The sequence below is a fragment of the Lissotriton vulgaris genome, chromosome 5 (genome assembly GCF_964263255.1).
Source record: "Lissotriton vulgaris chromosome 5, aLisVul1.2, whole genome shotgun sequence".
NCBI classification, from domain to species: domain Eukaryota; kingdom Metazoa; phylum Chordata; class Amphibia; order Caudata; family Salamandridae; genus Lissotriton; species Lissotriton vulgaris.
The window spans coordinates 1625866980-1625892178 of record NC_141693.1 but is presented as its reverse complement, the minus strand read 5'-3'; the positions used below and the strand labels follow the sequence as shown (position 1 = coordinate 1625892178).

Below are 25199 nucleotides of genomic sequence, written 5' to 3'. Positions count from 1 at the left end.
CTGGTATTACTCAGCATGAGAGCAGCACCGTGATTGGTGTGAGCGCCCTTGTTAGGCACTCTCTAATGGGCTACAACCCTGTGCTGTTCTCCACCCGGCTGTACATGACAGCTGGAGAGATCAGAGTGGCATGACAGATTACAGCCGGACACACTGTCATGCGCACTTGAAGCAGTGCCACCTCTCCTTCTCCTTCCTGCAGTACCTTGTATCAGATTGGAAGGCCTGCCCCACCATGCCCCCTACTCGGCTGCAGGAAGTGAGCAAAGAAAAATAAAATTATAATAACGTTTATCATTTTATTTTTTATTTTTCACTGCTGAATACAGTGGGGCGACGCTCCCCTGCCTTAGGGTAGGAGCCGCCGCTGGATTGTTGACTAATCTTAGGAGTTTTTAGGGCTCGCCTGCTGTGCGCATGCGCACAGCTGGCAAGCTCTATAGGACCTTAAATAAGCTTTACCTAGACTGGCGATTGACTGGCGATTTGATGCTGTGCCCGTGGCTTTTAGGTCAATGCGCAAGCGCATTGACCTAAAATGCGCGTGCACATCATCAAATCGCCAGTCAATCGCCAGCAGCACTCCTCCCCTGCTGCTTCACACCCTCATGCCGCTCTCCCCGCTCCGCCCCCTCCCCTGCCCGCCGTGTCGCATTTCTCATCCCCCCTCCCCACAGCAATGCCCTCAGCCGGCCGTACTTTCACTTTGACGGCCGTGTTTCTCCTTGTCTCTCCTTGTTTGTTTTTACTCCAACTAGCTAACTTGTAATCCCATCTCCCCAATGAGTCATTGCTGCAGAGCATTCTGAAGAGTTTCAGAACAACTTGTATATTGTTGGATTGTTTTTAGCGATCCATTTAATGGTAACTCTGTCCTGTCAATACCTTACCAATTATGTTACGTATGTAATACTAACACCGATAAATGTGTAAAAAGTAACGTGAATGAAAACCTCATGTGTTCAGCTCTTATCGATTTGCGATTCAAATGTACCCTTTGTTGCTCCTTTTGTAATTTGTCTTTTATAATTAACACCCCAAAATCACTGGTGCGATCAAAAGGGTTAATCATGACTTTGTCCCTCTACTAAGGTGGTTTATGGGGCAATGTCCTATGTAATGAAGTCATCAGCAATATAATACATACACATTTAGTACTCCACAATTTCTACATTAGCAGCATTTTTGGTCCAATATCGCCTATAATGCAAGCACTTGCGGAACAAATTGAATTTGACTTCTGATGAAACAGCTCTACTATATTACGTCAGTGGGGCTCAGCGGTTCCCTAACGTCTCTGATAATGTTTTCTGTAATTCTCCGAAGACTAGTAGCCAATGGTCCATTTTTCATTACCTGTTGCAATATTTTTTCTGGTTTATTCTGGACTGGTGTACTTATTTCTTTTTAATCATATTATAGTCTTATTTTTCACAAGCACAATTTGATCAGAAAATTATAATTTTGAGTGTCTTGTGTGATTTCAAAATGCATACATGAAATGTAAAAACTGAAGTCTTTTTTTCCATGTTGATGCACTGTGCTCATGTTTTTTTTATGTAAAGCAGGGCTCAATATTGCCCTTTCTTTTCACTTTGAGAAAGACCAGAGAAGTCGAAATGCGTCAGTTGAAATCAACAAAAACATAATTCCCGCTCTGCCCCCTCCCCTGCCTGCCGTGTCACATTTCTCCTCCCCCCTCCCCACAGCAATGCCCTCCGTCTTGGCTCGCTGTTTTTAATCTCATTCCCTCCCGCACGTACTCTGCTGTCTTCTCATCAGTCCATTACGCATTTTCTTTCATTCCATTCACGCCCCAGTGACACGATTTTGTATTTTTCGCTTTTGCATTTCTCACCCAGCTCCTCCCCCTGTATTTTTCTGTAAAGTGGTCATTTGCCGCATTCTAAAATGGTAATTTTCCTGCGATTCGTTCGCTCTCGCTTACAATGTAAACAAATAATAGCAGTTTGCAGCAATCAAGGAAGACCGTAAAATATAGGCTGGGGCTGCCAGGCCACCAACTTTCTGAATGCCTCGCTGTGATGAGAACAGAGGGCTGTGACTTTTACTTGGGCACAAAAAGGACTCGCTCGTTTGCTTGGGAAACTCTTAATTGAACGGGCTTGGCCTTTTTCTGCCGCCTCCCTTTCAGCTGTATTTATGGCTTCTAAACTGCCAAGACTTACCTTGACTTTCAATGTACAAGTTTGGGAACTTTTTTTTTTCTTCACTTCTTCTCGGCTCCCTTTCTCCTGAAGAAAGACATCGTGTTAGGTTTGCTTTGAAAAGCCAAACAGGGGAGGCTGGGCCAGGTGAGGGGGGCTGCAGGGAGGGCCTGGGGGCAGAACCCCTTCCAATTCTATCAGCTGCCTGAATGGCTATTTTACATAATTGCAGGGGGAACCTTCAAACACTCCATCCACCACCACCACCACCGCATCCACCATCACCACATCCACCGCATCCACCATCACCACATCCACCGCATCCACCACATCCACCACATCCACCACGACATCCACCACGACATCCACCACGACATCCACCACGGCATCCACCACGACATCCACCACGACATCCACCACGACATCCACCACGACATCCACCATGACATCCACCATGACATCCACCATGACATCCACCATGACATCCACCATGACATCCACCACCACATCCACCACCACCACCACATCCACAACCACCACATCCACCACCACCACATCCACCACCACCACATCCACCACCACCACATCCACCACCACCACATCCACATCCACCACATCCACATCCACCACCACCACATTCACCACCACCACATCCACCACCACCACATCCACCCCCACCACATCCACCACATCCACCACCACCACATCCACCACCACCACATCCACCACCACCACATCCACCACCACCACATCCACCACCACCACATCCACCACATCCACCACCACCACATCCACCACCACCACATCCACCATATCCACCACATCCACCACCACCACCACATCCACCACCACCACCACCCCCACATCCACCACCATCATATCCCCCAGATCCACCACCACATCATCTATATGTGTGTGGCTCTGTGTGTGTAGGTGCAAATGCAAAGTTCTTGGATTTTCGTCACAATAAAATACACTGAACATAATCTTCACAAAAGTTATTTACAAACGTTTAAGCTATTGCCATTATAAATTACAATAACTTTTTAAGTATTAATTATTTACAAAATTAAAAGCCATTGTTATTTGTAATATCAATACATCTAAGTCACGTAAATACAACACACATTGCATTACAAATGCTATAGGTGTCACATTTGCAGAAGTTAAAACTATTGACATTGTAACTGACAAAGCTATTAATTTTGCTACTTTCAAAACCAACACATAAATAAAAAAAGTGTCATTTACAATACCAATAGCTCCAACTTTCCTAATGCGAGACCTATTGCATTTCCAATGCTTGTTTGAGGCAGGCTTTCTTTCTGCCTCTCCATAGCATGTGCGAGTTAGATTGCTTGTTGTTTCTTGTGAGATCGGACCACTTAAAGTTCTTTGTAGATATTCGCAATAATAAAGTGCTAGTATCATTTACGTTTTTCAGTATGGCTCAACTCGCAACCATCGTTGATGACTTCTTTTCTCTATATAAACGAACTGACAAAATGACATGGAGCTAGCGCTGCTGCAGCATAATCTTTTTTTACGCAGCGGCGGAGAAATCAGTGCTCCACACTGCTCCATATTTACAAACGGACTCATTGGTCCCAAGGCGTCAGTTTGTAAAGGCCTGCGTCACATCATGCCTGCGCCATGTATAATGTATGCTGGGTGGGCGTTCCCACATTAAAAGCCACATACAACTGATGCAGTGAAATGTACAGCTTTTCACTGCGTCACTCTGTGATTTGACTGCTCCAAAATCCCTTCGCTTTCTCAAACCAGGCGTAAGGATTGACACAGGAATTTTAACATGGGACTCGCTTCCATGTTCTGACACATTGCTGGAGTTGAGAAAGTCTTATGACCAACTCCAGCAATGCATCCCTTTAGCGGCAAAAAATACGTCAGATTTTCTGATGCATCAGTGAATCCTTGAGCCGTATTGTAAATAAAGTCCATCCATGGCGTTGTTAGGGCATTTGCAGCAAATGCAAGAAATCTGACTCATCAATGCTGATGAATCAATCTTGTAAATATGGCCCCAAAACTTGTCACAGTGGCACTTACTTTTCAATGTACTCTGAAGCCCATTGTGGAATTATATTGGAAATAAAGTACTTCATTTTATTTTTGTTAGTACAGAACGTTCCCCAATCTCCATTCAGTACCTGCATATGTATGTCAGTTTATTTTGCAGAATGATTTCGGGTTCATTAAAAATAAAGAAATCTGCAAGTAATTCGCACATGAGTTACATTTCCTTTTTATATCGACTTTGAATTTTCTGAGCCTCTACATGCATATGAATGTTTCTATGGAGTGGTGTGGCTCACTGGTTAAAGGCGGCAGACCCGGAAGCAGAGAACGGCCCGGGACCAGGGTTCAATTCCCGACGCGGCAGGGTCGTGGACCAGGGTCAGCGGACTCGATAATTCTTGCCTCGGTGCCTACTCTAACAAGGGATCGCCACTCAGCAACTCTGGGCATTAGCTTGCCTCATCTCTACAACGCCCCCCCACAGACGCTGGAGATGCCTGATTTCACCTTGGAGATAGCCAGTAGGGACCATCTCACAGGGATAGCCAGGACGGGTTCCCCAGCAGTCTACAGCGCCATGAAGCCTCAGGGCAGCAGTGCGCTTTACAAGAACACATACATTACATTATTCTTTAATTCTGTGGGCCTATATTTAGGTTATTACTTAGTCAGCCACATTTGCTGGTGTCATTTGTTTACAAATGTTGCAGGTTTTCACACAGGTGCCCTTTGATTTACTTTGTAGAATGCCTGATGCCAACATGTAAAACCCCTGGGTAAATAAGTGCTTGCACAAATACTAATACAACAACAAATCGCCATCTTAAATGCAACTCATACAGCAAGAATACATACACATTATCTGCTATGCCTGTTCAAGCTATAATACTTTACAACCAATTGACTGTATATCCACTTACGCCTGCTGAATATTATGATATGTTTTGCAATGTACATTTGTGATATATTCATATTTTATTTTCTGTGTACTGCTGCTTTGAATATTGAAATTTCTTTGCTATGGTGGATAATAAATGATGATCACTGCAATTCAGTACAGTGGCCAGGAAGTAAAACAAAGGTGTGTAGGAGTAGTCAGTATTGGCAATTCAAGTGGTGTTTTGTACTTTTAAAAGATTGGAATTGTCCTGCCTTGGCCATTTAGCATCTGCAGCTTGGACCCTTGATGTGGCCTCAGAGAGGATACATTGAAGTTTTATTGTGCTCTTGGTGACTGCAGACAGGCCCGTTGGTGCCGAAACTTTGTCACTGCCACAGCCCGCAAATGCAAAGTTCGGTTCACCTGACTCTTCACAGCATTGACCGCTCATTGGGAGCACCACCGCAAAGCTCTGGCATGCCGCTCATGATGACAACAGAAACTTTGCTTTACAGCGACAACTGTTTTTGACGCCAGGCCTGCTCTTTGCTCTACATCAATAACCATCCACCTCCACCACAAACGGGACTCTTCGTGCTGTACCGAGAAGATACCTTTTCAGTGGGACTAGCCTGGTTCCTGTAATCAACTCATGCTCCACAGTGGTCAGCCTGATCTTGTGATTTTCTCCCAGTCTTGCATGACCAGATCGCTGCGAGTGGCACTTTGCGCTTTTTGGCGCTATGTTTACTTAAAACTTTAAAATTCCATATCTCCACCTCAACCGATTAGATTTTTGTTATTTTGGTCTTGCTTTATTTATTAAATGTCTAAATTGGGGTGGGATTTTTCTTGGGTTGTATTGTCACTTTATTACTGTTTGAAGTGCTGCATAAATACTTAACACATTACATCTAAGTGAAGCTTGACTGCTCTGTGCCAAGCTACAAGAGGGTTGAGCACAGGTTAATTTGGTGTTTGCTTGTGCCTCACTCTCACAAGGATTGCGGTTGCTGCTTGAGTAGGGCTACACCTCCCTCAACTAGTAAATGATTTCTCACACTCATGTATCAATACAGATATTCACTTCTCCACATACACTCCACTCTACTGGAGTAAGTCGTGATCCTCAATAGGTGCCCTCCAAGTCCTGGATTCTTAGTTGACATTAGAGTGTTGTGCTCCTGAAGAAAAGGTGCAGATACAGAATCAATCTCCCTTGACTACTACCAATGCAAAGCTCCAGTGGGACTTGCTCTTTGTGCCAACAACAATCATCCGCAATGATCATCAGCATAAGGCTCAAGTGCGACTTGCACTTCACTCTGACATCAACACTCAACTTCGAACGCCAATGTGATGGTCGAATGACAACTGGCTCTTCATGCTACAGCAGTGATTGTGGTTGACCCCCAAACTGCTCCTTGTGCTGACAATAATTTCTTCTGGCCCCGTCAACACAAACAGGAGCTTCTATATGATACTTTATCATTGTTTGCCTGAATCTATGACTTTCCGATGGCCAGGTGAAACCTATAACTGTAAGTGGTGATTTTGGCACTATTTTCACCAACCAATTTAAAAACGAATATCTCCATTTCTACTGATTGGTTGTACTGAGATTTTGGTGTTATTTAATGTATTAAAATAAATGTTATTTTCCAAAGATTTGTTTCTTGGGTTGTGTTTTCACTTCATTCCTGTTTGAGTGCCTCAAAAATACTTTGCAAATTGCCTCAAAGTTAAGCCTGACTCTTTTGTGCCAAGCTACCAGAGGATTAAACATAGGGTATTTAGTGACTTTTTGTGGTTCACTCTCACAAGGACTGTGTTTAATATTTCAGTGGGGTTTTTACTCCCTTCAACTAATAACCCAACTTGGACTGTTAAAGGTTTTTTCCCCCTTACCATCACCACCAAAAAAACTTGGTGGTAAGGGACAGGAAATCAAATAATGACTCCCCTTATCTTGGAAGAAAACTCAGAGATTTGGTTGCCCTTATTATTTTTTTTCTCCAAAAACAGACCTAATCTCTGAGTTTTTATTTGAAAAACAAAAAAGTTTGAAAAGTTTGACAGCTGGCTGTCATATATGGCAGTATTACAAATCACACTTTATTTAAATTGGCAGAAAGTGCCATGACAACGGTTTCTAGCAGCTTATAGAGCTGTCCACATGAGTTACAGATAACTTTATTTGGTGGGTGGAGGTCACTCAGAATGGCAGAGGTATTGTCCTTTGTCCATCCACCAAACCTAAATCAGGCTTAGAATATCTTAAATTGAAGTCATAATTTTCCAGCAAGTTAAAGTAAAAGTCTGTGGCGGGTGACAGTCCATCAAAGTAAGAAACCATTATCAAGCTCCCATTGAATTGTTGGTTTTGATGCCAACAGTTTAGAACAGTAAAAACATGGATTTTATAGTTTTTGAGATTGCTTTGCAGGTTGGATACATTCTCCGCCTCGCCCTTGTCCAAGGTTTTACCTTTGGACTTAGTTTCTTTTTTGGAAGTCAAAATCTTCCAGCGTGGCTAGGCTGAAAGCTACAGCTGGACAGTGCTTCACAATACCCGATACCTTTGTCATGACAACCCATCGAGGAAGGGATCAGTGCTACAAAACTGATTTCCTTTCACACCTTTAGTGAAACCACTCTAATTCAGCGCCTTATGCCGGTCATAAGGGGGTAGAAAATAATTAAAGTCACCTTTTCCAGATTAGTCCTGTAGTACCTAATTTGATTTCACTGGTCCTTGAATGTTCTAAGGATGTGGTTGAAGTGCGGATTTATCCTGTGCACTATTCAATGGTTTAAGAAATTCTAACACCTCATCCTTTCTCCACTTGCAGCACTTCATATTTACTTTATTAGAATGTTACCCATACACCCAGCTTAAGATGACAGAACACATCTGCCACCAAGCAGGCCTATCTTTAGCTCATAAGCTGCTCCACTGTTTAGATTAACTCTCCTCCCATCACACAGGGTCAAAACTGGTTCACTCCCCTACTGTAAATTGAGTGTGGCTATCTGAGGGGGACCTAGGAGCGAATAGGGAAAGGTCTCTGGGGCTTCTCTAAATAAAAATGTAAAGCACTCCCAGAAAAGAAATGCTCAACAGTTAATACCCATCTGCTCTTTCTGACTTCAGATCCAGGTTAGTGTACTATGAGGCAGAACCATTAACAGTACCAGCCAAGGGTGTGCATTACAGCTCAGGAAGTGGCAAAACAGGTTCAGGACACTTCTGGCTCAGGCTGCTTAACATACATTTTCACAAAGTGATTTTTTCACTTAGGTTATTAAAAACCTGATTACACTATTGAATAAAATTTTGTAAGTTAAACAATACATTAATTTGAACCATTCTCCTAACATTTTCTCAAGTGGTGATGAGGAATACAGATTTTAATACTACCTGCTCCTGTTCATGGAGCTCCCTAATGAAGCTTACACATTGAAATAGCCTTTGGGTATTATTTTACTATGAGGGCACTGTAACCTTAAAATGGTGGCATCATATATTTGATTATTGTCACCCTATCCAGTGGTATTACAAGGCCCACTATAGGTGTGACTTATGAATAAATAGAAATAGGCATACCTTCATGGCAAATGCAATTTTGCTTGATATGTGTCAGAATAGTGCATCTAGACTGTAGCCTAATCATAGTGGAGAAGGGCTGCCGGCAGATGTATATTTTTGTGTGCCTCATATGACATTTAACTTCCAAGTAATGAATCTTTTTTATGCACCATCTACAATGGTCCACCTGAACAGTTAAACCGGCCAATTGCGAATACCAATTTTACACCTATAAATGTAGGGCAGAATACAAAAGCTAGGGTGTTGAGCAGCAGTGCAACAGGGCACAGAGTCCTAATACTAACACAAATATGATACAGAAAAAGGCAAACAATCTGGGTTGACTATGGAGAAATGTAAAAGCTAGAAAATTCGAGGGTCCCCCTACTGGGAGGGGAACAATCCGATGCACAGCATGAGGACCGTAGTCTTATTCCATAGACACATTAGTCAAGAGTCTGCATGTGTGGTTTCACAATTTTTAATCTTCACGTGGTGAATATTCTTGCATATTCAACTTCAATATGGTGATACAAGCCAAAAGTGAGTCACTACATACTCTATAAATCAATCATTGTAATCCTCAACAAAAGATCCCGATGCATTTCGGGCAAAAGCCCTTTCTCAAGGGAATGCTCTACAAAAGAAAACAAATATAACCAGAATAAATCGTCTGTAAAAATAGTAGATATGCCCGATCGAATACACTCATGCATTAGCCGGCTCTTAAGGGGCTATACAGAAGGTAACGGAAACTAAAACCGTGTGACAAATTCTAAAAAAACATGCGGGTAAATGGCGGTATCCAAAGTTATAAGAGATGGTATCCAAAGTAGTGCATACGAAGACAGAACATGGAAAAAACAAACAGTGGCAACAAGCGGTAAAAATAAAGCGTCTGTTGCGGTGTCAAACCAATGATAAAGTATAAGACGCGCGAGCGTGCCAAAGTGCCCTGAAGAGTGCTCCCACAGTTACTTACATGAAGAGGTATACAAGGTGCCTCGCGGCATGCCAGAACGGTAGTGATACAGTGACCGGAGGGTCTAACGCGGGTATACCAACAATGATAGACACAAACAAGGGACACAATGCTAGGGGTTAGTAGACAAGAAAGAGGGACCAAAGTGTAAAGACAAGGTGAAAAATAAATCGCCATTTTGGAAGGGACAAAAAACACAGTGCAACAAGTTAGATAGTATGAAGAGAAACGGACAAATGATATATACAAATTACAAAGACATGAAATTATCATAGATAACAAAGAAATTCACTACAGTAGTTTCCATCGCCCTGGCCTCAAGAACAATCTACCATATGCTCAACTCCTACGGAAAAAACGCATAGTTTCCAATGAAGATGAATGTAAGACACAAATGAAACACACTCTCGACAGGTTGAAAGCAAGAGGATATCCCACACCCATATTGGATCTCGCCATGGCAAGAAGTGACAAGAAAAGCAGGTCTGCCTTGTTGCAACCAAAATCAAAAGACAAATCAGAATGTTTGGTTGTTGTATCCAAATATTTTAAAACGTCCAATCGTTTTCAGGCCATCATTCGAAAACATTGGTCCATCCTCACCCTGGAACCGGATTTCAGGGGTTTGTTCAACCAACCTCCCATTTTCGCATTCACACGAGGTAGAAACTTAAAAGAAATCCTATCGAAACCCAGCCACGATGATACACAGATGGTATACAAAGGACTGAAACCTTGTTATAACTGTTCCAATTGTAACAACTGCATCACTGGCAATGTCATCTGTCACCCCATGAAAGGGCATCCCATCAAACTTAAAGTGAATGCCACATGCAACTCGAATAACGTCATCTATCTCTTGAAGTGTCCGTGCGGCAAATGTTATGTGGGGCACACTGAAAGAAAAATCCGCACCCGGATTTTAGAGCATAAAAGCAACATTCGTACCAACAATCTGAAATCCACCGTAGCTTCCCACTTTGCCGAATCTAGACATACTGTAGCCCAACTCAAATTTCAGATTTTGGAACAAGTACCAGCAACCTACAACAACAAGAACACTTTACTCAAACGTGAGAACTTTTGGATCCGTTTCCTTTCCATGATGGCGCCCAACGGGCTGAACGATCGAATTGAATTTCTTTGTTATCTATGATAATTTCATGTCTTTGTAATTTGTATATATCATTTGTCCGTTTCTCTTCATACTATCTAACTTGTTGCACTGTGTTTTTTGTCCCTTCCAAAATGGCGATTTATTTTTCACCTTGTCTTTACACTTTGGTCCCTCTTTCTTGTCTACTAACCCCTAGCATTGTGTCCCTTTTTTGTGTCTATCATTGTTGGTATACCCGCGTTAGACCCTCCGGTCACTGTATCACTACCGTTCTGGCATGCCGCGAGGCACCTTGTATACCTCTTCATGTAAGTAACTGTGGGAGCACTCTTCAGGGCACTTTGGCACGCTCACGCGTCTTATACTTTATCATTGGTTTGACACCGCAACAGACGCTTTATTTTTACCGCTTGTTGCCACTGTTTGTTTTTTCCATGTTCTGTCTTCGTATGCACTACTTTGGATACCATCTCTTATAACTTTGGATACCGCCATTTACCCGCATGTTTTTTTAGAATTTGTCACACGGTTTTAGTTTCCGTTACCTTCTGTATAGCCACTTAAGAGCCGGCTAATGCATGAGTGTATTCGATCGGGCATATCTACTATTTTTACAGACGATTTATTCTGGTTATATTTGTTTTCTTTTGTAGAGCATTCCCTTGAGAAAGGGCTTTTGCCCGAAATGCATCGGGATCTTTTTTTGAGGATTACAATGATTGAGTTATAGACTATGTAGTGACTCACTTTTGGCTTGTATCACCATATTGAAGTTGAATATGCAAGAATATTCACCACGTGAAGATTAAAAATTGTGAAACCACACATGCAGACTCTTGACTAATGTGTCTATGGAATAAGACTACGGTCCTCATGCTGTGCATCGGATTGTTCCCCTCCCAGTAGGGGGACCCTCGAATTTTCTAGCTTTGTGCACACACTGTTGGGTCAGACAGTGTTACAACCCGATTGCACGCCACAATCCATTACCTATACAAATCTGCCTATCTACGCTGTGCGAGATCCCACTTACTTTTGAAATGTAAAAGCTGCCATACTGATCAATGTTTTTAACTTGCCTCTTTGTTACTTTTATTGTTCTGAAACCCCTTCTGAGGGGAAGCACATGATGTTAGAGACAGCACCTTGAAGACAGATATATCATCCCCGAGCTCTCTCTGTAGCTTTTAGCTTAGGGTCCAAAAGCTGTAAGTGGTGGAAAGTAGGATTTCATAGCCATTGAGTTTGCTTTGAAGTTCGGTGAGAATTTGCACTGTGGTCCCACGTTCTTGGCTCAGACTTTGTCCATTTATGTTTCTCTTGCTTCTTTAGCAAAGCTAGGCAGAAGGCTGTAGCTGACGAGTGCTCCAAAAGGTTGCTCAGCTTCTGGAAGTGGTCTTGATGTAGAATTGAAAGCCAGGTGTAATAGCTATGAGCGGGCTGTACAATTAATTTAAAACAGGATAGGCCTTGCAGTTCTAAGAGAGATTTGGTGCCTTGTTCCAGTCTTTCAGATCTCAGAAAAAGAGCTCAGTCCAGAGTCACTTCCAAAATCTTACCACCCTAGATCTGCCCCGGGACAGCCATCCAGGCACGAGGCCTCTCTTTAGCCAGAGCTCCCTTAATAGCCTCTACAGTTCACTCGCAACTGGCCAGCTGAATAATTCTCTGAAGAGGGAGCCTCTCTACCTTTTTATTCCCTGTAAAAGTAAAGAGCAGGCCAACCAGATAACAGTTGGAACGCAGACCTAGTATCTGTATCTTAATGGACATTAGAACCTCTTCAAAATTCTTTCCCCAGCAGTCAGGCAAAGTACTGTTTTATCCTTCAGGTGTTCTTTCAGATCCAGCAATGTCCTGATAAGGCAGAGGTGAGTTGTCACTCATATCCAGGTATCTTGCTAGTGACTGGAACATTTCCATACCCAATCCTGGCAACATTACCACAAACATCACCTTCCTTTTTCAGCAGTTACAATCTCACTTTATTATAAAACCGTACCAAAACACCTCTGTCAAAATGGCCTTAAAAACCTTCCCTAGGAAAGAACTGGGTGTCCAAATCAAGATATCCTAATATGGAAATAATGGCATCTCATTCGGATCATGTTCTTGGAACTGCTTACAATCCTGCTGTGGACAGAGACAAATGTCTGACAGACTTCTGGGGTGAAAAGTGTTCAGCTACTTGGGTTCTAAATTTGTATTTTCCTGTGAAAGAAAAGGCTGCTGTGAAAATATATCTTTTACCATTTCCTTCTGACTCCTCCAGGAAAACATATCCCCGCTCGGAGATCTGTTTATTCTAGGACTGCCTTCCTGCTCTTAGAAATTGCTATATTGTCCTTGCTAGACCTGTGATCTCTAGGAGGTCTTCCCCCAATCATTTTGTCTGCTTACCTCCTCTTTTAGCTGTATCTTTTTGGTGGCTTTAGGACTCTGAACACTTTACCACTGCTAACTAGTTCTAAAATGCATCTACTTCTCCACTAAACATGGTGACATTGGTACATACATTTTTGGCATATTTAGTTTAGTCCTTTGTAGAGTGGTATGACATATATACAGGGCCTGTAATCTAAATGCGACAGTGGACCTGCAGCACTACTTGTGCCACCCTCAAAAGTAGCCTTTCAAACCTGTCTCAGGCCTCCCATTGGAAGGCCTGTGCATGTAGTTTACTACCACTTTCACTTGGCATTTAAATCCACTTCCCAAACCTTAAACACCACACATAAGTCATCCCTAAGCTACCTTAGCCCCTCGGTAGCCCGAAGGGCAGGGTGTTATATACGTAAAACGTAGGACATATATTTTTAAGTTTTACATGTCCTGATAGTGACAAACAGCAACATTTGTTTTTCACTACTGTGAGGCCTACTCCTCTCATAGGCTAGCATTGGGAATTCTTTAATGCACTTTAAGCTGTAGTTCCAGATTAGAAAGGAGTAGGTGCCTCAATGTTCATATCTTTGGAATAGTAATGATAAAAAATGTTTTTAGTGATAAAGATGGATTTTACATTACTATTTTAGAAAGGCCAATTTTAGGAAGAAGATTTTTTCTGCTCTTAACTTAACTCTGTGTGCCTGCAGCCTGTCTCCAATACTTGTCTGAGGTGGCTGCCAGTTACAAGCTTGTGCATTCCCTCTAAGCAGCCACAAACACAAGAAGGATGAGTGTGACACAGAACTCGCCTGCATTCTGAAAGCTCTTCCTGTGGCACAAGAGAGAGGACAGCTTGCACTTACATCTGAATGGGTAGTGTGCTGTTTCCCATACAAAGGGCTGAATACCCCTCACAGATACCTTGTCAGACAGGACTGGCAAGAAAGGCGACCTTTGCACTTCAAGGGCCTCCTTTAAAATCACACCCACTTCAAAAGCACATTTGGGTATCTTGGGGATATGACCCCATCAAGACAGCACTCTGCTATACTTGTGAAGAATTCTGCCTGGAGTAATGACTGCTATGCTACGAGGATGGCCACTGTGATTGACTGCTGCTCTGGATGAACTGCTTTTCTGAGCTGCCCTGCTGCCTGCTGATCTCTGCCCTGCTTGGGACAATGACTGGACCCCCCCTCTTACATGCGGCTGCAGGGATGCTATGGGTGGCACAGGTCTAGCTACACCACTGACTCCAAAGGCTCTCTGACTTTCTCCCTGTTCTGAAGCCTTAGGGACATCAAAGACTTCCTTCAACTCTGCAACTGCACCTGGACTCTGCCATCAGTAAGTCCTGCCCTGCCAAGTGGTGCCAATCCAATTCTGGGACATGAATGTTGATTTCCCATGTCCAGAAACCTTAAACATTGACGCAGTGATGACTTTGCGCCAATTGGACCCAGTGCATTGCCCGGCAATGCCGGAGTCAATCACCAACATTGCTTCGACAGACTGCATGGCTCGATGACAATACACCGCGTGGCTCGACAATGATGCATTGCCTGCATCATAAAGGGGTTCTTCATTGGCTGCGCAGATCAGAACTGAAACATCAATACTTTGACATTGACGCTTTGATCCACCCAAGGTACTTCTTTAAATATGTATGCATTGCCTCTTCAGCTAAGCCTGGCAGAGCTGTTCCAAGCTAACAGAGGGTTAGCACAGGTTTATTTTAAAGTGTGTATGTGGCTTACCTTGACTAGGCTTGTGGTTCCTAATTGGGCAGGTTCCGTACCTATGCCAACTAGAAACCCAAAATTATTAACAGTTCTTTATTAGGCTAGCGCTTTATATGTATTTTTGTTGCTGATTACATTGGCTGGAGAAAAGTCAGCCAAAAAAACAAGATTTAATTCCAGTTCACTTTCCCACAACACAAAGTATCCTTTATAAAAGTAATTTTCCCTACTTTTATCAAATCCCAGATCTCAGATTGTTGATAAAAAGTGAAAATAACCATTTTCTCAGGCTGAATTACAGAATTCAAATTTTAGTTTCCAGGAGGCCTGTTTTTGGGAAAAGTAACTTAGCCTAGACAGCTACAAATAGCTTCTGGCAACATATTACTGTGGGAACATACATTTAGTTAATATGCAATATGTCCCATTTTTATATATTATCCACTCAGAATTGTGGGCTTACAGCACCCACTTAGTGGTGACTTACTAAGTGTACAAAGGAAGGTTTGCTACATGTCAAGGCACTTTTCATTGTAATGTACTACTGTAAGGATTTTGAAACTACAGCTTAACTAGGACACTGTAGTATTCTCTCACCTGTAAGTGGGTGGTGTAAATACACACTTTAGCCGACATATGACATTTGACTTCCAAACTGCTGGTAGATTTCATGTATGATCTTAATATGGCCTTAAGTAAATGTTAAAAAAAAGCTAATTAGATGAAACCAATTTCAAGGTACAGGTTTAGGGGCAACTAACATGCCAAACTCCATGACACTGATAAGCAGTGTTATATGCCTCAGCAAAACATCAGCAAAACAGGAAAAAGTGGGTTGAAAGAGGCAATATAATGTCGTTCCTTACACTACAGTTAGCAAATAAAGCAGTTGTTAACATCAATGTATAAGCTACCATAATGCTACAACTCAACATGATAATATTCATGGTTTTTCCCTCATCCATGCAGACACAGGGACAACCAAGCACCATCAAAAGTGAAACTAGGTCTCTTGGAGTGTAACCCTATGTTGGCTTCTTTAACCTCCATGACTCTACAGGTAGTTTTTACAGTGGCAATATAAATATAAATGCCCAGCCAGAGTTAGATGTACACACATTTGTAATTACATTTTACAGTACTTATATATGCTTACATTGCAAATGGGAACCAAAATGATAGAAGCTATACAAATAAATCACATAACAGGGAGGGCGATAGATAGATAGATAGAGGGCGATAGATAGAGGGAGGGCGATAGATAGATAGATAGATAGATAGATAGATAGATAGATAGATAGATAGATAGATAGATAGATAGATAGATAGATAGATAGATAGATAGATAGATAGATAGATAGATAGATAGAGTGAGGGAGGGTGATAGATAGATAGATAGATAGATAGATAGATAGATAGATAGATAGATAGATAGATAGATAGATAGATAGATAGATAGATAGATAGATAGAGTGAGTGAGGGCGATAGAGTGAGTGAGGGCTGTATAGTGAGAGAGGGCGGTAGAGTAAGGGCGGTAGAGTGGTAGAGTGAGGGCGGTAGAGTGAGGGCAGTAGAGTGAGGGCAGTAGAGTGAGGGCGGTAGAGTGAGGGCGGTAGAGTGGTAGTGTGGTGAGGGTGTGTGAGACGGTGAGGGTGGTAGAGTGAGGGCGTGAGGGCAGTAGGGTGAGGGCAGTAGAGTGAGGGCGGTAGAGTGAGGGCAGTAGAGTGAGAGCGGTAGAGTGAGGGCGGTAGAGTGGTAGAGTGGTGAGGGTGTGTGAGAGGGTGAGGGTGTGTGAGAGGGTGAGGGTGAGGGGGTGTGAGGGTGAGGGGATGTGTGGGTGAGGGTGTGGGGGAGGGTGAGAGGCTGAGGGTGTGTGTGAGGGTGAGGGGTGTGTGAGGGTGAGGGGGTGTAAGAGGGTGAGGGGGTGTAAGAGGGTGAAGGTGTGTGAGGGTGAGGGTGTGTGAGGGTGAGGGGGTGTGTGAGGGTGAGGGGGTGTGTGAGGGTGAGGGTGTGTGAGGGTGAGGGTGTGAGGGAGGGTGAGGGGATGTGAAGAAATGTGGGGTGAGGGTGCGTGAGGGTGAGAGCATGTGTGAGGGTGAGAGGGTGAGGGTGTGTGAGGGTGAAAGGATGAGTGAGGGTGAAAGGGTGTGTGAGGGTGAAAGGGTGGGTGAGGGTGAGGGTGTGTGTGGGGGGTGTGAGGGTGAGGGTGTGTGAGGGTGAGGGTGTGGGGGAGGGTGAGGGGATGTGAGGGAATGTGGAGGGAGTGTGAGAGGATGTGTGAGGGTGAGAGGATGTGTGAGGGTGAGAGGGTGAGTGAGGGTGTGAGGGTGAAAGGGTGAGTGAGGGTGAAAGGGTGGGTGAGGGTGAGAGAATGGGTGAGGGGGTGTAAGGGTGAGGGGGTGTGAGGGGGTGAGTGAGGATGGGGGTGTGAGGGTGAGGGGGTGTGACAGTGAGGGGTGTGAGGGTGAGGGTGTGTGAGGGTGAAAGGGTGTTTGAGGGTGAGTGGGTGTGAGGGTGAGTGGGTGTGAAGGTGAGGGGGGTGAGGGGCTGTGAGGGTGATGGGGTGTGAGGGTGAGGGGGTGTGAGGGAGGGTGAGTGGATGTGAGGGTGAGGGTGTGTGAGGGTGAGGATGAGGGGGTGTGAGGATGAGGGGGTGTGAGGATGTGGTGTGAGGGTGAGGGTGTGTGAGAGTGAGGGTGTGTGAGAGTGAGGGTGTGTGAGAGTGAGGGGTGTGTGAGGGTGAGAGGGTGTGTGAGGGTGAGAGGGTGTGTGAGGGTGGGAGGGTGGGTAAGGGTGAGAGGGTGGGTGAGGGTGAGAAGGTGTGAGGGTGAGGGGGTGTGAGGATGAGGATGAGGGTGTGTGAGGGTGAAGATGAGGGTGTGTGAGGGTGAGGATGAGGGTGTGTGAGGGTGAGGATCAGGGGGTGTGAGGATGAGGGGGTGTGAGGGTGAGGGGGTGTGAGAGTGAGGGTGTGTGAGAGTGAGGGGGTGTGTGAGGGTGAGACGGTGTGAGAGGGTGTGTGAGGGTGAGAGGGTTGGTAAGGGTGAGAGTGTGGGTGAGGGTGAGAGGGGGTGATGGTGAGGGGGTGTGAGGGGGAGGAGGTGTAAGGGAGGGTGAGGGGATGGGAGGGAGGGTGAGGGGATGGGAGGGGGTGTGAGGGTGAGAGGGTGTGTGAGGGTGAGAGGGTAAGTGACGGCTGGGGGTGTGTGTGCCTGGTGAAAGCCTGCACGGACGGCTGGGAGTGTGTGTGCCTGGTGAAAGCCTGCACTGATGGCTGGGGGTGTGTGTGCCTGGTGAAAGCCTGCACTGACGGATGGGGGTGTGTGTGCCTGGTGAAAGCCTGCACTGACGGCTGGGGGTGTGTGTGCCTGGTGAAAGCCTGCACTGACGGCTGGGGGGGTGTGTGCCTGGTGAAAGCCTGCACTGACGGCTGGGGGTGTGTGTGACTGGTGAAAGCCTGCACTGACGGCTGGGGGTGTGTGTGCCTGGTGAAAGCCTGCACTGACGGCTGGGGGTGTGTGTGCCTGGTGAAAGTGTGCAATGATGGCTGGGTGTGTGTGTGCCTGGTGGAAGCATGCAATGATGTCTGGTGGTGTGTGTGCGTGGAGATCTCGGTCCTTAATTGGCGTCATTTGTTGTTTATCTGAAAAAAAGCGGATCTCACTATAAAGGGGGGCACATTAGGTGATTCTAAAATTACATATGCTTCACTTACGGCGGCTATATAATTATGAGACACAGAACTGCAAAACATTTATTATGTATTTAAAACTGGAAACGAAAATCAGGCAGCCAATTAGAAAACGTGTGAGAAATGTGACATCCAAGAATTGGTTTCAAATAATTCGAAATTTCAACAGGATTCCTAGCAGGTGGCCCCAAATGGTCAGAATGTTCTGATCAACTTAATGTCAATGTGTTTCTGCGAGATATGGCAAACTTCGGGCCCCACAATAGATTGTGCTGGGGGCACTTTTTTTGCATTACGCCACTGCTTCATTAGTAAGGTCCCTTTACACAAGGGATTCTGGGAGATGGGTGCATGAGTTAAGTCATTCACTGTTTAAGTTTAAACTATTGACTTGGTACATCACACTGAATGACTAAATATGCTGAATTTTGTTTAGCCTGAATGGGTATCGAATTATCGTAACTACAGAATTACAAAATTGGGCACACCAGTGTTTGTGGAGATTTCGGTGCTGCGGTGGCGTGTGGGCAGATGGTGGGGGAGGTGCGGGAGCAAACATCGAGAGCTGCCATATGGAGCCGGAGGCTGTGCCTGAATTTAGTACTGGGAGGGGGAGGGGTGGCGGGGTTCGTCCCAGCGCTGTGGAAAGGCCACCAGCTGGACCCACATGTTCATCCACAATGGCAGTGATTTTTCAGACCTTGCATCCCTAGGCACAGGATTGCTTCCCAGGGCAGCTGTCTGCACAAGAGAAAGACGATGTAAGCCCAGCCAGGTTTCTGCCCTACAGGCACATGTAGTGCTGGCGGCAGGGGGTGGTGGCACGATGCCTGTGACCAGCCATAGCCAGCTGCTTTGTGTGGCACCAGGGTTATTTTTGAGAGAGGTCTCGTGACTCACGTATTAGCATGCCACACTTGAGGCTGACAGGTATTACATTTAAAAAAACTGAAGAATGCGCTAATTTCACAATAGGACTATTTGAGTGGGTTTTACGAACAGGTTAAATGTAACCTTTCCAGCAGACACAGGTTTCAAGGCCCAGGCCTGTAAGTGATGACACGCATCTGCTCGCCAGCCTTGCTGTTCAGTCGATCAGCTTCAGCCAGCCTTTCTTTGCGTGCAGACGGAGAGAACGTGTTCAAACGGCACAGTCACCACGCAGGGGTATTCGAGGATTTAGTGAAGTGCACGCACAGTTCTGCTTTTGTAAATCCACCTTTCGACTGTTTAAACAACAAACGTAACTAGTGCTCATGAAAAGCGCTCCTATACCTTCGGGTCTAGTTCGCGCTATATAAATCTGCAAAAAACAACAAAGTAAAATCTGACGTGGTGACTGGTAGTTAAAACTGCAGACTTGGAATGTGCTGAAATAGTGTACACGTTGTCTGTTGTTTCCAAAGAAAATACCCTTCTTATAACAACAACCAAAAACAAGCAATGTCCTGAGCAAATGGTGGGGGCCTGAAGCAGAGGAGTGGGAGAGGTGAGGGGGGAGTCACAGGGAGATTTAGGGACAGGAGGCAAGCGGCCGGGAAGTGCAGGCGAGGGGTGAGGAGCAGAGCTTTTGAAGAGCCAGAGTCAGTGAAGTGAATAATTAGGGGAGGAGAACTGGCAGGCTGATAGGCAGAAGGCTCAGGCAAGCTCGTGCACGAGGCGTGCACATCCCAAAATCCGCTGGAGAGCCCTTGCTTGGCCTGAAGTATGGTTGGCTACATTCGGGCTCTTTTCCTATTCCTGCGGAATAGGAAAGGGGCGAGCCCTAATAATACATCCGTTAGCATGACCTATGTTCATACACCTTTACAAATACGTTAACAAACTTCAAAAGCGTGCGCTGAAATTCCTCAATTATATAAATTCTCTACCTTCATTTCAACGTTCTGAACGATCGAGCAACACTCCCGGAAGTCCCACAAACATTTAAAAACGTGTTGGTTGTGCCCCTTCAACCTCTGCACCACCAGCAGATATGCAAATGCTGAAGCACCCTTGCAAGGTTTCTTCGAGCCATGTAGGCCCTAGCTGATAATAGGCAGCGGAATGCCATTGATGTGGCTGCAGTCGGAAAACAGCTTTTTCTTTCTTTTTAAATGCTGTGGGTTCACCCTCGGGACACCCACAGCATTTATTTTCAATGTGGCCCTTATGAAAGCACTGACATTCTCGTAGAGCCTGGTTGATGTCTGCACTCTTAGCACAATTCCTGTTTCATGTGGGAGCTGGCTTCTTTCCCTGCCCCCAGACATAGGGTGGGGAGCAGTTGGACTAATCTCCTCCTTCTGTGCCTCCAGAGAGCTGTTTGTCCCTAGGGACAGAAAAGCACAGAGGCTGGTGGCAGTCCTTTAGGCCTCCCTTGCGTGGGCTAGGGGCCCCAGGAGCAAATGAACTTGTGTGAGGAGGATTCACGCTTGCTGCCTCACAGCCTCCATGTTTTCATTACGTTTTCCCTGGGGCCTTGGCCCACCCCGGGGGTCGGTAAGCTTCATTGAGTGGTCCTTACTCACAATATACACGCCAACTCACATAATAGGGCCTGTGCCAGGTGAGCACCTGTCCCTAAAGGGTCACTTTAGCATAAAACTACAGGATCGTAGATAATGGGTCTAACTACACCGTCTCACATGTGGTCTCACACTACCAGCTCAGAGCCTTTTACGTTAGCTGCACAGCAGCTAATTGTTAGAGCAGATTTAATAATAAAATGTAATGTTCATTTGTGAGTCCTTACGTTATCACAAGTAGGCTATTAAACTAATTTAATGTGTCTCTGGTCTGGTTGCACGGACTGCTAAAGAAACACAGCTTTCAAAAAGTTGCACTGTGTGTATGATTCTTCTATCTTTCTGTGTTTTTCTTTTTCATAAAATACATGAAACTATGATTTATTGCATGGTGTTGTTTATTTGCACTGGATCAGCTAAAGTGCTTCTGAGGAAGCCTGCCAAAAATGTTCATGTAAGGTTGCAAATGTTTAAGGCTGCTGCTGCCAGCTGGTTCAACTTTGCTCCTGTGAATTTTGAAATAGTTGATTGTTCAATCATGCAATGTACTTTCCCTTTTATGTGGGTACAATGAGTTGCTTGTTTATGAGTTTTAGGCAGGTTCCTAAAGTGAGCTTATTTTATGTTACAAAACGTTTGCAATGTTGAATGGACTGTGTCACGTAACTTTTCTTGTTCACCCCTGTGTTACCTCTACTCTTCTGAAGAAATAAAATGTGTTACTTTTGGGATGTGTGCCAGACTGTCCTAAGACTTTTTCGGACATGCCTCTATAACGGACTGTTCTTGACTTTGTACTAAGGTATTTTACAGACCCTCCCTTGTTTTCATACTAAGCAGTCTCTTAGACAGAGTGGGATTTGACTCCGTATTTCTAGCTGTTGATCAGATGCTATCTTCTTGCTTATTACAAATTATTGACTTGCCTAACTAATCTTTTTGCTTTCTGTAATGATTCTTAATTTTAAATAAAGCTTCATAGTTAGGATTTTAAATCTTGGCTTGTGTACATTTCTGATTTTATTGGGCTCTCGTCCTTTGGAACTCACATGACCTGATCCATCTAGTCGACAGGATGCTATCTTAAAAGGCAGACACTAGTGATGAGAACTCCCAATCTGTTATAAGAAAGCTTACTATGGGTGAGACTCCAGTAGTAAAACTCTCTCATGACAGAAGTCCATAAACAAATCCAGAAGATTACATGAATGAATCCATTTTCCTACAATGATACAACATAGGGATTGATTAAGAGTATGGAGAAATAGATACTCCGTCACGAACATTCCCGATATCTCAACCACCTTATTATACGAGTCTTCTATCCTCTGTAACTTTTATCAATGCAGAAAATCAGATCCATAATCTGTTGTTCTTGAATATCTTTGAGCTTAAGTTTCATATTCAAATTTCATGGTTTGGTTAAGAGTAATACCTGTGTCAAGAAAGAATTCCCTGTTTATTATACATTTAATAATTACTACAACCATGCAACAGTGAGATTAGGTTAGCAGCCACATACGTGCCGGAGAAATGAAAGTACTGCTATATATGTTGCTTCTATGCATATTCTAATAATATTTAATTCTAATATTAAGCTTCCCTATATCATCTTGCAGGTTCACTGTAAAGCAGCCATGGTATTCTTTCAGTTCTCAATTCTGGCAAACTTCTACTGGCTGTTGGTAGAAGGGCTGTACCTACAAACTTTGCTGATCTTCACGTTCATCTCAGACAAAAGATACTTCTGGTGGTATATTGTCATAGGCTGGGGTGAGTATATCACTCTTCTGCTTCACATGAGAGTATGAGAAGAAGGTTTTGAAATAAAATGATAAACTCTGAACATGGTTTTCTACTTCCAAATAGCTCTATCATCCATTCCTTATAAATGACTACTTAAGCCTAAAGAATGTCCAGCACCTTCTGGAAGCTCACTCTAATCAAGACACAATTCCTCCTATTTGCCATGAACAATACACATGATTCAGTGCAGGCCTGGCGTAAAGACATGAACCTTTGCAGCTTTCACCTCAACCTCTCACCAAATGCATAGTCACCTGGTTTCATCCTGGATACCACTCTCACCCTCAAAGTATACATTACCAAAAAACTAAAGACTGCCTGGTACCAGCTCTCTCATCTAAAGGAAGTAAACTGTTGTTCACAGAAAGCAACTTCAGAACTGCTGTTCAGGCACTTGTACTCTCATATCACATTTGATCACATCTCTTCCATCCCGATGAAAATCCATTGGCTCCTCTTGTTGGCCCACACTATCATCAAAACCAGCTGCATAATTTACAGATACATCACGAACAGCCCCCGCCTATGTTGTAGTCAAGTTTATCTTCACACCAGCAGCCCGGACACCATCAGACTACAGACTAAGAAGGGTGAAAAGTCAAAAAACAAGACATCAAGCCTTTTCCATTCATTCATCTAGGATATGGATTAACATTTCTCTATCCATCAGGACCACCCCAATACTGCTTCAATTAGAAATGGTCTGAAGAGTCATCTCTTTAAAGAACATTACATAAAAAATGTATTAACCATCCACAACCCAGCTTCCTCTCCTATTACTTGTTGACTTTAAGCTCACCTTCAACCATGTTTTGCACTCCACTGCATTTTGAGTCGGCCATTGCTATAGAAATGCCGTATACATCTATACAAAGGATATGTTATGTCTATTTGTAAAGCACACTAAGTCCCGTTAAGGCATCAGCTTCTTGCAGAATACAAGAAGAGATGCAGATGCTTTGGTGTGCAGTGCAAGCTGATCTATGCTTTAGGAGTGGTGTAAGAGAATACCCATCATCTTGATTTGGTTCTGTGTATATATGGGATGTGTGTGAGTAGAAGTACTGTGGAGTGAATGTGTCTTGTTGGTTGGTGGAAGGAGATGCAACCGTTTAGATAGGTGGGCCTAAGTTGTATAGTGCCTTGAATGTGTGTACAAAGAGTTTGAAATTAGTGTGATTGTTTATTTGGAACCAGTGAAGCAACTTGAGGTGTGCTGTGATTAACCCTGGGCAAAGCACTACGCTACAGTCTCGTAGTCTGCAAAGTTTGCTCTACTTCGAACTACGTGAACTGCACGTAGCACAGTGCAAACACGCGTAGCGTAGTGTACTGCAGCGGTAATTTTTTGCTTTCTCAACATCAAGTTGGCAACCGCAAGCAAGCAAAAGGACATCCAGGCAAGACTTTTTCCTCATTTGTGATCAGCAACATCAAGTTGCCGATTGCAAGCGAGGAAAATAAACCTCATGGCGAGATTCTCAAAGCGGGGAGGTCAGGTTTATCATTGCGAGTGGTTGTGTATGCTTGCGTCCGCTCGCGATTAGAAACTACCAGTCCACGTTGGGAAAGCTGCCGCTCGAGTGAAAATCTATTCGAGCGGCAGAAAACTACAGCTCGCACTGTGCAAGATGCCTTTTCAATGATTGCACAGTGCCGGATGCTTGTCTGCACTGTGCAATCATTGAAAACAGCATCTTGCACAGTGCGAACAGGCTACAACACAGTTCGCGTAGCGCTACGCGTAGCTCGCATAGTGCGAAGTGCACTTCATATAGCTGTGCGTAGCGCTACTTTGCAAACTACGCCCAGGGTTAGCTGTGATGTGAATTCTGTGGGGAGGTTGAGGATGAGTCTGGCTGCTGACTTCTGTATGGTTTGTAGTCTTCTATTGAGCTGTTTGGTGATCCCGGTGTGGAGGGTGCTCCTGTAGTCCAACATCCTAGTAGTCCAATTTGCCGATGACTAGGGTGTTAGTGAGTTTTCCAGTGTTGCTTGTGAGCCATTTGAAGAACTTCCATAGCATCTTTAGGATGTGGAAGTAGGATGTATTTAGAGCTTTGATTTGTGCAGTCATGTCCACATTTCTGTAGATTATAATTCAGAGGTTCCTAGCATGAGTGCTGGGTGTTGGTCTGAGTTCCTCTGGCCACCAGTCCTATGGTGTAGAGTTCTTACTGTCCTATGGTGTAGAGTTCCTACTGAAGATCACTAATTCTGTCTTGTCAGTGTTGAGCTTGGGATTGTTGGCTTTCATCCAATTAGTGAAAACTGTCAATGAGACAGTG

The 25199-nt window shown here is 44.2% G+C and overlaps 1 protein-coding gene across 1 annotated transcript in view; it reads left to right on the top strand.

Moving 5' to 3' along the window:
• Positions 1–25199, top strand: part of LOC147716860 (vasoactive intestinal polypeptide receptor 1-like) — a 631302-nt gene that overhangs the window by 319042 nt on the left and 287061 nt on the right. The window contains exon 8 of the mRNA XM_086919813.1: positions 22725–22878. Within this exon, the coding sequence (XP_086775939.1) occupies positions 22725–22878 (154 nt within the window). The remainder of the gene's footprint in view (positions 1–22724; positions 22879–25199) is intronic.